Source organism: Cervus canadensis, chromosome 13, assembly GCF_019320065.1.
Source record: "Cervus canadensis isolate Bull #8, Minnesota chromosome 13, ASM1932006v1, whole genome shotgun sequence".
Classification (NCBI taxonomy): domain Eukaryota; kingdom Metazoa; phylum Chordata; class Mammalia; order Artiodactyla; family Cervidae; genus Cervus; species Cervus canadensis.
Window position 1 is genome coordinate 45,156,876 of NC_057398.1, and position 14,629 is coordinate 45,171,504.

General features: G+C 35.2%; 1 protein-coding gene across 12 annotated transcripts in view; it reads right to left on the bottom strand.

Moving 5' to 3' along the window:
• Positions 1 to 14,629, bottom strand: part of CEP170 (centrosomal protein 170) — a 131,174-nt gene that overhangs the window by 37,677 nt on the left and 78,868 nt on the right. For 7 of the 12 annotated variants that reach the window (XM_043486057.1, XM_043486056.1, XM_043486058.1 and 4 more), the window contains exons 9-10: positions 13,976 to 14,619; positions 1,386 to 1,535 (exon numbers count right to left, since the gene is read on the bottom strand). In XM_043486057.1, the coding sequence (XP_043341992.1) occupies positions 1,386 to 1,535; positions 13,976 to 14,619 (794 nt within the window). The remainder of the gene's footprint in view (positions 1 to 1,385; positions 1,536 to 13,975; positions 14,620 to 14,629) is intronic. The other 5 variants (XM_043486063.1, XM_043486062.1, XM_043486061.1 and 2 more) reach the window with 2 other exon arrangements.

A 14,629-nucleotide genomic window follows, 5' to 3' on the forward strand; every position in this document is an offset into this window, starting at 1 on the left:
ATACCAAAATACTGCTTTGAATAAGTATCACTTGCTTTCAGTAAGTAAATTAAGCATCTTGAAAAACATCAAAATAAAACTGCTTTGACAGTTTCCAGGAAATAGCAGACCATAAAGGGAAAAATTTTATATTAATAAGCAAATACATATCTGAATTTAGTTGACTATAAAGAATATATTTCACACAAATACTTCATTTATATTTTATTTATACCTTGATTTAACTTACATTTAGTATATATTTACTATTTGTATATTTTAAATTAATAGAAAGGTAATTAATGAATAAGAGAAAGGGTTAACACATCAAAGCTCTTTAAGGTTCAAATTCTGGCCTCACAAGGTATGAGTTTTAAGACCTTGACCAAGTTAATTTCTACATACTTCAGTTTCATTATTTGTAAAATGGTACACAGAAAGCTTCCACTGAATGCTAGATCTTGTTAGTTGAATAAATTATAATACTTCTCAGTCATATATAATTTTTTTTTTACATTTCTTCCAATATATTAGTGTACAATGAAACTCTAATAACATTTCTAGTAAAGGGATAAACACTTGCTGATTGCATAAACCTAAGACAATTACTCTGCTGGGTACTTTCTATCCTTCATATCCCTCCCTGTAAATAGGTTTTAGAAAAATACCATTTGCACAGATGAGAAAACTGAAGATGAGAAGAGGGGAAATGACTGACTCAAAGGTACCCTGTTAGATGTGGCAGTTCTAGGATCTGTACTCAGGTCTTAGAAGCTCTACTACACTACACTGACTCCGTAACTATCAACCAACCCACCCTTTCTAGTTGCATCCTGGGATGCACTACAAGGGCACTTATTTAGGTTTTTAAGTTGTATGTATCAGGCACAACCTTGCACGATAGATCTTTCCATTCCAAATACATGACCTTCTAGTAAGTATATGCAGTGTGTGTGTGTGTGTGTGTGTGTGTGTGTGTGTATACACACACACACTTTATCTCAATGTCAGAGATAGTGAGCATATAGCTCATTAACTGCTAACTGAAATTTAACATTTTCACTGACTGATAAAAAAATATTACAGTGTTTTACAAGAGGATATATTAACTGCTTAAAATAATATATAGCTGACCCTTGAAAAAAAGTGAGGGCCGAGGGGGAATAAGAGCTCCAAAACCCACTGTGAAGTCAAAATTCCATGGATAGTTTTGCAGGTGGCCCTCTGTATCAGGGGTTCCCAATCCTTGGATTCAACCATGGATCATGTACTACTGTAGTATGTACTTGTGTGTGAAAGTGGAACTGTGCAGTTCAAACTCGTGTGGTTCAGGGGTCAGCTGTAATTAGCAAATGATAAAAATTTATATTTTGCGCATGTAAAAGATGTGAGGAAGATGCGTATACCTCTGAGTTGTGAAATCCAGGTGTACTCAACAGTTTTCTTTCTTCCATTACTACTGCAGCAGAACTGAGAGCCCAATCTTTTATCAGATCTTTATGTTTTTCATTGATAATAGGCCTATTATAATCTTGATTGTCATCTACTCCAAATACCTAGGAGGAGAAAATTATTTTATAAATGAGATTCTGAGTAGCAGATAAATATGTGAGCATTATCATTAACTTCTGAGGTAAAAAACAGTATTTTAAGTTAATTTCATAGGTAAATTCAATAATGAGGGAAACTTGTTTAATGATAGGGTAACATCCAATAGGAGTAATAGCTGGAAATGAAAACAGGGCAGTGGTAGCTTATGTAAATGTAACTAACCTTTTTAAACATTTAGCAAATGTACCATTTGATAATAAATAAGATATTCAGGATATTACATTTGCTTTGCTAAAAGATGTTAATAATGTTAGGCATTTTAAGATGCCAAGTGTTAGGACAGAGTACCACACCACTTCAGCTTGTCTCTGCTTTTGAGAAGCATGCTGGAAGCTTAAAGCTTATGGTTGATTTTATCTGTTCCTTCCCAAACAAGTGCTTAATATGTATGTAAATACATGAATTAAATTTATACATATAATTTTCTCAGGTACTAAATAACAGATTTTATTGTGTGATCTTTGTATAAAATATACTATAATTCTTAAACTTTGTGCAGAGTAGAACATAATTTTTAAACTTTAAAGGCCTTTGTTTGAAATGCAGATTCCTGAGTCTGTTCACATAGGTTAGCATTTTCAATAAGAAGGCTGTCTGTAGTCAACGCTTCTGAAATATTCTAAACACAGAGACCAACAATCAAGCATGTACCTTTAAGGGCAGTTACCTGAGTCTTACTCATTTATTGACACAACTAAGGCTTTGAATTGACTGGGAAAAGTTTATAACTATATAAATTTTAACACTGTTTTACTATTAAGTCTATCTGATTGCCAATGGTTATTGTTCATAGGTATTAGTTGTGGTTCTAGTTATTAAAATAAACAATGGTAACATGTGCTTGAATTAACACTTTGTAGAAGAGAGATTTAGAATAAAATCAAACAGCCTTCATTTTCTACAAAAATGGAAAAAATCTTTAAGTTAAACTATTTTCTAGAAAACTTTTTAATAATATGGTATTTTTTAATGATAGCTGATAAATTCTGAAGTCTACATTTAGTAAAGCAAATATCAAATTTGCAAAATTCACTCAACTTGGAAATGTTACCACTAGATGTCATTACTTAATGTTTAATTCAAATATAACTGTACAGTTTTCAAGAATTATGACTTAATACTCTGTTGAACCACTCAATACTCAAATTGTCTTTGTTTTAAGAGAAAACTGGGTATTATTTGACTATTAAATCAAATATTAATTTTTTTTAGTATACAGAAGGGAAAAAAAAAACCCATTTCATTTTGCCAAACAGTAGAATTAGCAAGTTTAACAAGAACAGCAGTAAGACATACTAAATATATCTTTCCATGTGCTCTGCCTTCAACTTCACTTGTAAAGAAAGTAATCAGAACTACTAAGTTATGCGTGACTACCTTAAAATTTTAAAATTATCTCTAACTCAAGTCACTGAACTCCACATTTACTGAAGCTTATTTCCTTATTTGCATAATCACACACAAAAAATTACAACTCAAGTTTTTCAGCAAAAGATAAAAATAATCACATGTGATTACTTGTATGTTGTATCTCTCTGGCACATTAATATAAAATTTACCTTCAGTTAATTTCTGATTTGAAGATATTTAATTCTAATCCATACTCGAAATGGACTTCCAAAACTTTGATTTCCTTAAATATCTAAGCATCAGCAGTTCCGAATCTATTAAATCTCTTCAAATTGCTTCTGACACTATTTTGAAATAATAATGAAAGACACACACACAGAGAGAACTAATGTTTTTAGGGAAGGGGACTGAAGCTGTACAGAAAGTGTAGTCACATGACTTCCTACAGATTCCTCTTAAAACATCAGAGATATTAACAGCTATACACATATCTGCCAGAGAAGTAGCAATTTATTGATATTTTCCAAGCAAGTAATACGGCCTGAAGTAGTGCTTGCTGTCTGAGCAAGGAAGCCTTCAAAGTTCATACCTATATTTTTGATAGTGTTTTGAAAAATTAATGATACTAATAACTTGTTCAGCTTGAAATCTAAATTGTCATTTTCATGTCTCAGTATAAAAAACCTACAACTTTCACGTGAAAACAAAGAAGACAGAAACAGCTATACTCTGTGTACTTTAAATCTATAGTACTTTTCACATCTAAAAAAGTACATATAATCTGACATGCATACATAACTTAAACACAACTTGAAGGCTCCTCAAAGCAGAGACCAAGCTTGGTAGATTTTGTCATCTTTTCATTCTAGATTTTGTCCCCAGGTGATCCTCACTGAAATCACTAACTGCAAACAGTTACTCAACTTGTCTGCACTTTCTCCTCCTAGATGGCTCAGTTATATCACAAACACACTATGCTAACCTAGGCTCATCAATCTTTTCTCTTCCCCACTAGGCAGGGCTCAATTAAACCCCCAAACCTGATAAAGTACAAAATCAGGGTGTCTCTCACTCAGCTAGAAACTTTGTTAGATTAGAAGTCTAAAGTGAGAAAGAAAGAGCAGGTATCTGTCCAACTTTTGTATTTCCTAAGTAGAATCCTCCTCCTAAGTTTGTCAGTTTTTAATTTTTCCAAAGGGCATGGGGAAGGAGCAGGAGTTTAAGGGATTTCTTTTTGAACTTGTACTCTCTGTGCTCTCTGGTATTGGCAGTTTAAAAATAATTTATTTACCTTAGGGGCTGGGAGTGGTTTTCATGTATTCTTCCCTATAATTCCCTTGATCCAGACAGATGCATCTCTATAGAGGGAAGTGACCTGTGACTCCTCTAGGAGCCTCTAGGTTTAGGGTAAGAAGATAGAATTAGGGAACATGTTCTCAATCTCTTCCTTTGAATGCATACATGTGATATGTAGCAACTCACTTTGGGATTTCACAGCTATACCTCATTGGCTACTTTAGTCTTAACAACCTGCTACTGAGGTATGGTAACATTATTTATAAGTTGTTGGGTTCACCACCATAGGGCATTTAAAAAAATAAACAAACTATATATAAGCTCAGTTGCTCAGTCGTGTCCAACTCTTTGCGACCCCCTAGACTGTAGCCCACCAGGTTCCTCTTTCATGGGATTACCCTGGCAAGAATATTGGAGTGGGTTGCCACCTTACTCATATATATGTATGTGTGTGTGTGTGTGTGTATATATATATATATATATTTTTTTTTTTTTTTTTTTTTTTTTTGCTGTCCTTGCTCTCAAGGAGCTGAGGTCTAAATCAGGAGCTTAGGGGAAAAGAAAAACAAAAAAACAGAATGCCATTTGAACCAAGCAGAGGTACTCTGTAGTTAAAAAAGAACTAGGCAATATTTTTAGAGTTAATTTTAAATTTAAAGAAACTAAACATTCTTCAGGATGATAAAAGAGTAGCATATATAACACAAAGTGAGCCTATGAAAAGTCTGACCTTGGTTTTTCACTACCATATTATCACTGTCGTCATTATTAGTTAAAGGTTCAGACTATATTGAGAATGTCCAGTGTCTAATTCTGAAATTGGAAGTTGGAGAAGGGGGAGTAATGGTCTATCAAACCCAAGATTAACTTTCATGGGGGTAAATATTACACCTACTGAATACTTGAAAGAGGGATCAAATTACATTTGGTAATCTCAGACATAGGTTGCACACATTTTGTGACAGAAAGCTGACAGAAGTGTGAAAAAGGGTAGAGGAAGGGAGAAGACCTATGCATACAAACGGGATAATACTAATGTAGAGCAAAAGAGCAAGTGAATAGCAATAGTTCTCAATGTATTAGTTTAAAATTTTTCCAAATCAGTTGAAATTTGTAATTTATTCTCCCACAGAAATGGAAATGGGGCTTCCCTGGTGGCTCAGATGGTAAAGAATCTGCCAGTCTCTACTAGTTCAAAACAACAGTAGAGTTTCTCATGGGTTATGGAAATTACCTGACACATAATAGTTCAAGAACTATGCAGAATGCTAGCCATTAACATCAAGGAACAAAATCAGGAAAATTTAATACAAGTTAAATTTTCAATTTTCCAAGAAAATCTAATTTCATTTTTAAAATTCAAAAGCTGACAAATTCACTGGAATAAATGGTTCTGAACGTTTAACACTGTTCTATGTAAATTTAAAATCAGACAAAGTTATAAAAGCTCAGAACGAGGGTACAAAATATATAATTCAGCATGATACACAAATAAACACAAGTACATGCATACTCACGGAGCGTTATTCACAACAGCCAAAAGGTAGAAACAACCCAAATGTCCATTAATGAGTGAAAAGATAAAAAAAAATTTGGTGTATCCACACAGTATTATTATTTTTTTATTATTCAGTCAAAAAAAGAAATGAAGTATTGATGTATGCTACAGCATGGACAAACATTGAAAAGACTGTACAAAGTGAAAATAGCAAGTCATAAAAGGCCACATACTATGAGATCCCATTTATATGACATGGCCAGAAGAAGCAAATCCACGGATGCAGAAAGTAGACTGGTGGTTGCCAGGAGCCAGAGGACAGAGTGACTGCTTAACAGGCATGGGCTTTCTTTATCAGGTGATGAAAATGTCCTGGAGTTACACAGTGTTGATGGTTGCACAGCAATGTGAATGTACTAAAAATCAATAAACTGTACACTTCAAACGGCTAATATAGCAAATGTTATGTGAATTTTGCTGTTTAGTCACTAAGTCGTGTCTGACTCTTTTGTGACTCCATGAACTGTAGCCCATCAGGCTTCTCTTTCCATGGAATATTCCAGGCAAGAATACTGGGGTGGGTAGCCATTTCCTTCTCCAGGGGACATTCCCAACCCAGGGATCGAACCCACGTCTCCTGCATTGGCAGGTGAATTCTTTACCACTGAGCCACCTACCTGTTTGTTTGTGTTTTTAAAGGTGCCATATAGAGTTCCAGAAAAACATCTATTTCTGCTTTATTGACTATGCCAAAGCCTTTGACTGTTTGGATCACAATAAACTGTGGAAAATTCTGAAAGAAATGGGAATACCAGACCACCTGACCTGCCTCTTGAGAAACCTATATGCAGGTCAGGAAGCAACAGTTAGAAATGGACATAAAACAACAGACTGGTTCCAAATAGGAAAAGGAGTACGCCAAGGCTGTATATTGTCACCCTGCTTATTTAACTTATATGCAGAGTACATCATGAGAAACGCTGGGCTGGAAGAAGCACAAGCTGGAATCAAGATTGCTGGGAGAAATATCAATAACCTCAGATATGCAGATGACACCACCCTTATGGCAGAAAGTGAGGAGGAACTAAAAAGCCTCTTGGTGAAAGTGAAAGAGGAGAGTGAAAAAGTTGGCTTAAAGCTCAACATTCAGAAAACTAAGATCATGGCATCCAGTCCTATCACTTCATAGCAAATAGATGGGGTAACAGTGGAAACAGGGGCTGACTTTATTTTCTGGGGCTCCAAAATCACTGCAGACGGTGACTGCAGCCATGACATTAAAAGACGCTTACTCCTTGGAAGGAAAGTTATGACCAACCTGGACAGCATATTAAAAAGCAGAGACATTACTTTGTCAACAAAGGTCTGTCTAGTCAAGGCTATGGTTTTTCCAGTAGTCATGTATGGATGTGAGAGTTGGACTATAAAGAAAGCTGAGTGCCAAAGAATTGATGCTTTTGAACTGTGGTGTTGGAGAAGACTCTTGAGAGTCCCTTGGACTGCAAGGAGATCCAACCAGTCCATCCTAAAGGCGATCAGTCCTGAATATTCATTGGAAGGACTGATGCTGAAGCTGAAACTCCAATACTTTGGCCACCTGATGCGAAGAGCTGACTCACTGGAAAAGACCTTGATGCTGGGAAAGATTGAGGACAGGAGGAGAAGGGGACGACAGAGGGTGAGACGGTTGGATGGCATCACCAACTCAATGGACATGGGTTTGGGTCCTGGCGTGCTGCAGTTCATGGGGTCGCAAAGAGGCAGACACGACTGAGCGACTGAACTGAAAGGCACCATCTGACCTTACCTTCTTCCTTTTCATCTGTCTGGGTAAATCTCTGTCCTTTCTCAGAACCTATCCTACATCCTTGATTCTTCCTATTCTTTTGGAATCTTACAACCACCTTCTTTTCCTTTTTCTTCGCTGTTTAGCATTCTTTTTCTATTAGTTCCTCCTTTTGCATATTCAAATCACACTCAGTTCTTATCTAATGCTTCTACAGTTAAAATGTCCAGTTTCTCTCCTTTTTATGGCTTAATTCATTGTCATGCATTCTTTTCTTTCATACCTAAAATCTGGCTGCTCATCAATTACCATCTTATGTTTTCTTTGCCAAACAGATTTTTAAGCATTAAGTGCTTAAGTGGGTATTAATACAAACTCAAAAGTATTTCTAGATTTCTACTAATCAAAGAAATTCCCCTGAAACTTACATATTTCTTCTGATGCAACTAATAGTCTTTTGCAGCTTTCATATTTCTTATTACAAAGAAAAACTTACAAAACACAGGTTTTAAATTATACATTTTAACAAGTTATTTTGGAATCAAGATATAAACAAATTTCAGCACATAAAATATAGGAAAATCTGTTTGTGGAGACCTTACTGCATTTAATCAATCTATAAATTCACTGAAATACATTAGCTAATATATAGCTAACCACATATAAATATTGATAAACATAAAAATCAAGTCAGTATTTTTTCTTTCTCATTTATCCATTCAAAAGATAATTACTGATTGTCTACTACATACTAGGCACTGTTCTAGGCACAAGAAATACAGACAGGATCAATACAAATGAGATCATTCTAGAAAGGATAGAGAGAAAATAAACTAGCTAGAGGTAAGTTCTATAAAGAAATCATGGTAGTATTATAAGAGGGTAATGCTGGGGCTATATTATAGATAGAGTGGTTAAAGAAAGCCTCTAAAAGTAAATTATGAGAAGGAGGTAGGCATGCAAAACTAAACCAAAAAACCACACAGGGAAGAGCTTATTAGACTAGGGCACAGTAAGTGAAAAGCCCCTAAAAACCAGGAAAATAAATAAGATCTCTTACAACAGTAGAGAAAGGAAAATCTGGGCAAACCTTTTAAATCTTAAGCTTTTAACTGAAAAAAAGGTGAGGGTTTCCTTATGAAGCTTTGGGGATTAATACAGCAGTAAAGAGTTTCCTGTACCTAAGAAGGACATGGAGTGTTAAAAAGGGGAGAGAAGCATCAACAGAGTGACCAAAACTGAATTCTCCTGATACAAAAAAGTTTTTTAAGTTGTTCAGTGAAGAGACAGCACAAAAGAAGATTAACATAAAAGAAAAATCAAGCTGTCAGAATTTACCTGTTAAGAACCACTATTTGCTTCAGCCCTTATATTAACTCAGATTATTTCTGGATTGATAAGAATTAGAAAAAAAAAAATATTAAGTCAAATTCCAAATGCAGCCTCTAGTATCAAGGTCCTCTTTTACTATTCAAGGCTCTTATCTGATCTCTTTTCCTTTAGTTCCCAGACACCTGATTGAGTATATGAGTGGACTCTGTACATACCTCCCTCATCTGTGTTCTAACAGGCTCTCTACCTAGATTTTGGCTCTGCTTTATCACAGGTCCCTGGCTCTGACTTGAACCTAGAATCTTGCTGTGAATGTCAGAGTTTGGAATATCTTCATTCCAAATTGCTTACACCTGGATCCAAGTTCTCAGCACTGACTTCCTTTGGGATGTCTCACTGCTGTCGATGTTTCTCACTTTGTCTTTCCAGTCCTGTATAGCTCTCCTGGTTCTGGATTCTTCCCTATCACCTGTTGCCTACACAATCAGCACTGATAGATACAAGGAGCCATGAAGGGAGAGAATATGCTAATAAGAGGCATTGGGGGAATTAAACTCAGGAAAGAAGTATCTGGTTGAACTGGTCTATGGTATTAAATTTATGGAGAAGAAAAATACTTTTTTCAAAAGAGCCTCAAGCCCTCTACAAAGACCAGTATTTTTTCTTTTCATTTAATATTTGGCTTTCTGTTTTCACTACAAGTCTTTCTCATTTAGCCTAAAAGTCTATGAAGTAGCCCTGACAGTATCCTCCTCTTCCCTTAGCAGTGTTTTGGACGAAGGAGTGGGAGAAAGAAACTGGTGCTATGATGGGTTCTCTAGGTTATTACAGGAAAGTCAAAGGAGGGGGGTCTAGGGGAGGCTATCATTGCAGCGGAAGATAATTACCTTTAATCCAGGCAGTTATCAGCACTTTCTTATTATAGCACATCTCCATGTAAGCTTAGATGTAAAACTTAAGAGTTCTTTATAAATAACAGACATTTGCGTTAATATTATAAAAAGTAAATTTGGGGACAAAGCATACAGTAAGTTTTATCTACTGACAAACACACAACATAGACGTACAAACCAAAATGCTGTAATCCCGTTACTTGGAGGTTGGGGCAGAGAGATCTCAGTGCCTTTGAATCACATAACAGTATAACTGACACAGAAAAAGATAATGGCGTTATAGCTCAATCATCTCTTTAAAGAGATCCTACTTTAATAGTATGCAACTTCTCCTGAGTTGCAAGGCAAGTATATGTTCTGCTTATCATCTCTAGATGCAGAAATACAGTGTACTTTGGGGAAAAACTGAAAAGGCATTCTAGTGCTTATCATATTTAATGTCAGTGTATCATATGAAACTCCTGCTGACTCACTTTTATTATTCTGTCTTTGATTCCAAGGTGCTATTGTTCTTTTGGTTTTCTCTTACTCCTATGTTTGACCCTCCTTTATTCACTCTTATTCCTTTGTCCACCTATACTGGTGTTGCTAAGAATTTCGTACTTTGCCTCTTTTCACTTTTTTATACTCTTTCCAGGTGATCTCATCTGTATTTTGCATTCACAGCTACCCTCTTGTAATTCCAAAAATGTTATTTTAGCCCAGATCTCTTACCTAAGATCCAGACATTTATATTCAACTGACTACTGGACATGTCAGTAGCTTTTTAATCATCTTCTCTGCTTCCAGCCTTTCCAACTTTCAATCCATTCTTCACACTTATGACAGTGATTTGCACGTCACTGCCAGATTTAAAAGTGTTCAATGATTCACAATGGCATTCAGCATTAAAAAAAACACTAAAGTCCTTAATATGATATGGAGGGGCTGTCAATGTCTAGTCCAATCTCATCTCTCTGAAAGTAAGTGTGGTCCTCTGAACAAGGCCTCTACCCTCCTGGGCTTTTGAAAAGATTACTTCAAATTTCTGAAAACTTCTCCTTGACTATGCCCATTATGGGATTAACCCGTATGCTTCAAAATGAGCTCGGCTGGCAATTAAATTCGGTATTTACTGAGGACATTTTATATGCCAGGCACTAGGCTCCTGCAGTCATGGAGTTTATATTCTTGAAAATGTGCACATGTGTGTGTTTGTGTGTGTATTATAGGGGAGCAGAGAGGCAAACAAATAAATAGGAAACTATCAAATGGTGATAAAGCTTATGATTAAAATGAAACAAGCTGATCTGACAGCACGGAGGAGGGGAAGGGTGTTTCCTTAGATTGGACAGCTAAAGACTTCTCTGAGGAAAACCTGATATCTCCTCATGGAAGCTATTTGTACCCTTGCTTGAACAGTCTGCTTATCAAAGCATCCACCATACTACTTTTAATGCATATGTTTTCAGTTGTATATTTCCATGCCTCCATATACTTAGTTCTTGAGGGGAAGAACTCTGTCTTTTCCATTTCAATCTCTCTGTCTCCTAACACAAAGCTTGGCACATGGCAGATGCTGAATAAAGGTTGAGAAAAAAAATTAATGAAATAAACCAGCTCTCAAATGAGGGAGTAAAAATGGAAAGAGACCACATTGAAGTTTTCAGACCCAAATAACAATTACATTCAGATGGACAACAGCTGGTGGTCCCCACTTCCATCCCACACACTCTAAAGGGAGAAAATGGATGACAAAGCTTACCCGAGCAACTTGATATGATGTCTGAATCTCCTCCCATCCTCCCAAAGTCCTTCTTACGCCCTGATTCTATTTTGGGTCTTTGTTTTCTTCATGCTCACAGGTTACTTCATTTTCTTCAGACACTTATTTCCCCAGAGCCTGACTTGAGTTAGCCTGAATCTGATCTCTAGCTTTAACCACAGCCAGTAGAATCTCAGTTCTTTTTCTTTGGCATTCACAACGTAATGTAGTGACCCCTGCTTTTCCCTACAATTATGGCCTTAGCTTTGTTTTCTGCTTTACACAAACTAAGAATGACTGAATTATCTACTCAGACATTAAATGAATCCTGCTTTAGATTCTCGGTTTTCTCTATCCATAGTGTGACCATATAATTTGTCAGTGAAATTGGGACTCTTTTTGAAAATGAAAAAAAGGATGCTTATTATGGACAGCAGGTATACACCAGGTTTTGTTGTCCTTCTCTTCATCCAGCAGTTTACTTTTCAAGAATCTCAACTGCCAACAATGACTTCCTTCTTGACTTTCTGTTGTTGTGGCCAGGCTATTTCCTTGCACTTTAACTTCCATTTGAGTTTCAGATTTGACCTTTTCAATGCTGAGGAACTTTTTAGGATTTATCAAAACCTAGTGTAGAGATTCATACATGGAAACTCCTCATAAGGTTAATAACACAGCTAACATTTATAGACCTTTTATCATAAGACAGCATTTTAATAATAAGCCTCTTATATATTTTATTGAATTCTTTTTGCAATCTAGTGTTCATTCAGTGTACTTATATCTGGTACATCTAGTACAGATCTGTCTGCCTATGAGTGTTCATGTTTTTAAACTACTACAATATAATCTCCCACTGAAAGATCTTTTAATAGAGAAACATCAATAAACTATAAATGAAATATATATAAATCAAACAAAACTACACTAGAATAAAATATTAATCTGAATTTTAAAACTTATTAGCTTTCTTTTTTCTTTTCAAAACCTATCCTTTTATTTTCTACTTGACAATATCTTAAATAGCAATATACTTGTTCTCCATAACCAGAGGAAAAATTATAAACTTTAATCTGAAAGTAAAGTCATTATTGATTCCCAGTGTTGAAAATAATTAGAAATGACTGAGTCATTTTCTATTGCTACGACTGTGTTCTTAGCTTTCCTTTACTATTATTAGAAATATTACTTTATCTGTTTGTTAATTTTTATTTCTCTTTTATTTATTTATTTATTTTTTCTTTATTTCTCTTTTTTTATTTATTTCTCTCATTAACAACTATCATAACATCTATTTCCTAAACTAATGGGTTTCCAAAAGTCTGAAGCTCTATACCCTAGCACTGAAAAATTTTGAGCATTTGCTCAATAAATGGATGTTAGAAATTTTATATATATATATATATATATATATATATATATATATATACACACACCAATGTAGTAATAGACTGTATACACTATAGAACACACTCTTAAATAGAAATAAAAACTATGAAATTAAAAGTAAATATAAGTCCTAATAATTTTCCTGCTTCCCAAAGGGTTACCTTGTCTATTCTCTAAAAGATCACTGTGTAAGCTCATCATCTGAACTAGTGTATCTCAAATGTTAATCTGCGTATGAGCCCTACTTTTAAAGCAGATTCCTTTTCACTATGTTTAAGATGGACTGCAGATTTTGTATTTCTAACAGGATCTCTAGTGATGTTAATGCTGCTCACATGCTAAGTAATGAGAACTGAAACAAGAGATTAATGCTTAGCCAAATTTATGTTTCTATCTTCCAGGGGTAAAATACACAGCAGATTCTGAAGTCAATCTTCCATTACTGGGGGCAAAACTACTTTTTAAACCATACAACAATCATTATACATATTAATCAAAAACAAAAATAAAATCTGTAATGTAAATAATCATCATGACTAGGTATACCCTTGGTTAAACTCAGAGTATCATAAACACACTGATTTGGCTTTTACACATTTCTTTTCTATCACCACAGACAGCAGTGAATAGAAAATAAGAGAAGAAACTAAGGAGAAAGAATAAAATGGATTAAAACATGTATTTTCATCTGCTTCCAAAATAAAATTAGTAGGCAGGAAACCTTTGTTTAACTATTTTCAACTGAGGCTCATGTTTATATTAATGGAGTCAACAGCAATCAGGTTTTCTTTGATTTTTAGTTTTTAAATGCAAAGTGAGCATGGTCAAGATATAGCATTTAAAAAGTCAATCTTAAATTATTACAACTTTAAAAGGTCCAAACAGCTTATATGTACAGAACTTTACATATGAAACTCAGGCAAATTCAGAATATAAGCAGAACAAAATCAGAAAGTATTTTGGTCTTATTGTTAGGTTTCTAGTTCCCTAATAAAATTCTAAAGTTTTAATATACTAACTACATGAAAACATTTTATATCCTCTAATAATTTCCAACAGTTAAATACACCACGAGAAAACTAGTACCAATTATTTACCTTGTCAATCATTTTTCTTGCTTCCACTTCCTCACTGTTGGGATTCTCTAACTCAATGGTATAAGTACCCTTGTCACTTTGGTCATCATCATTATCCTTTTCAGAAGCAGCGGAAGTAGCTTGATTTTTTAACATTTTATCCATCTCCTGGCTTGGTCTGTGCCCAAGACTCCCTGAACTTCTTAATAATGCAGTTTGTAGGAAGGGAATTGACACCGATGGCTCCTCTGATTTCTGTTTTAACAATTTCCCATGTGGAACACCATGCCCCCCTCTGTGGTGCGCAGAGCTAGTCTGTAAAGACAAAGAAACCACTTTGGCATCTGCTGTTGGAGATTTTGTTTTTTCAAGTTTTGTATGTGGTGCTGAATAAGTAGTTTCCTGACACAAGATTCCCGTACTCTGAGTGAAAGAATATGACCTTCTTTTTCTGGGATTGTCTTCATCAAAGAATGCAATCATAAAAGCAGTTTGACTTACAACAGCTTGGTCTTGATGCTTTTCAGTAGCCTGGGCCTTCTGTAGTTTTTTCTGTTCTGAATGGTGGCGCCTTAAGTGTTCCTCAAGAGTTGCACGCTTGCTACAACGCCTGTGAGCCCCAGCGTTTTCTGAGTCGCTTTGTGTACCGTCATCATGTTTGTTTCCTGGACACAG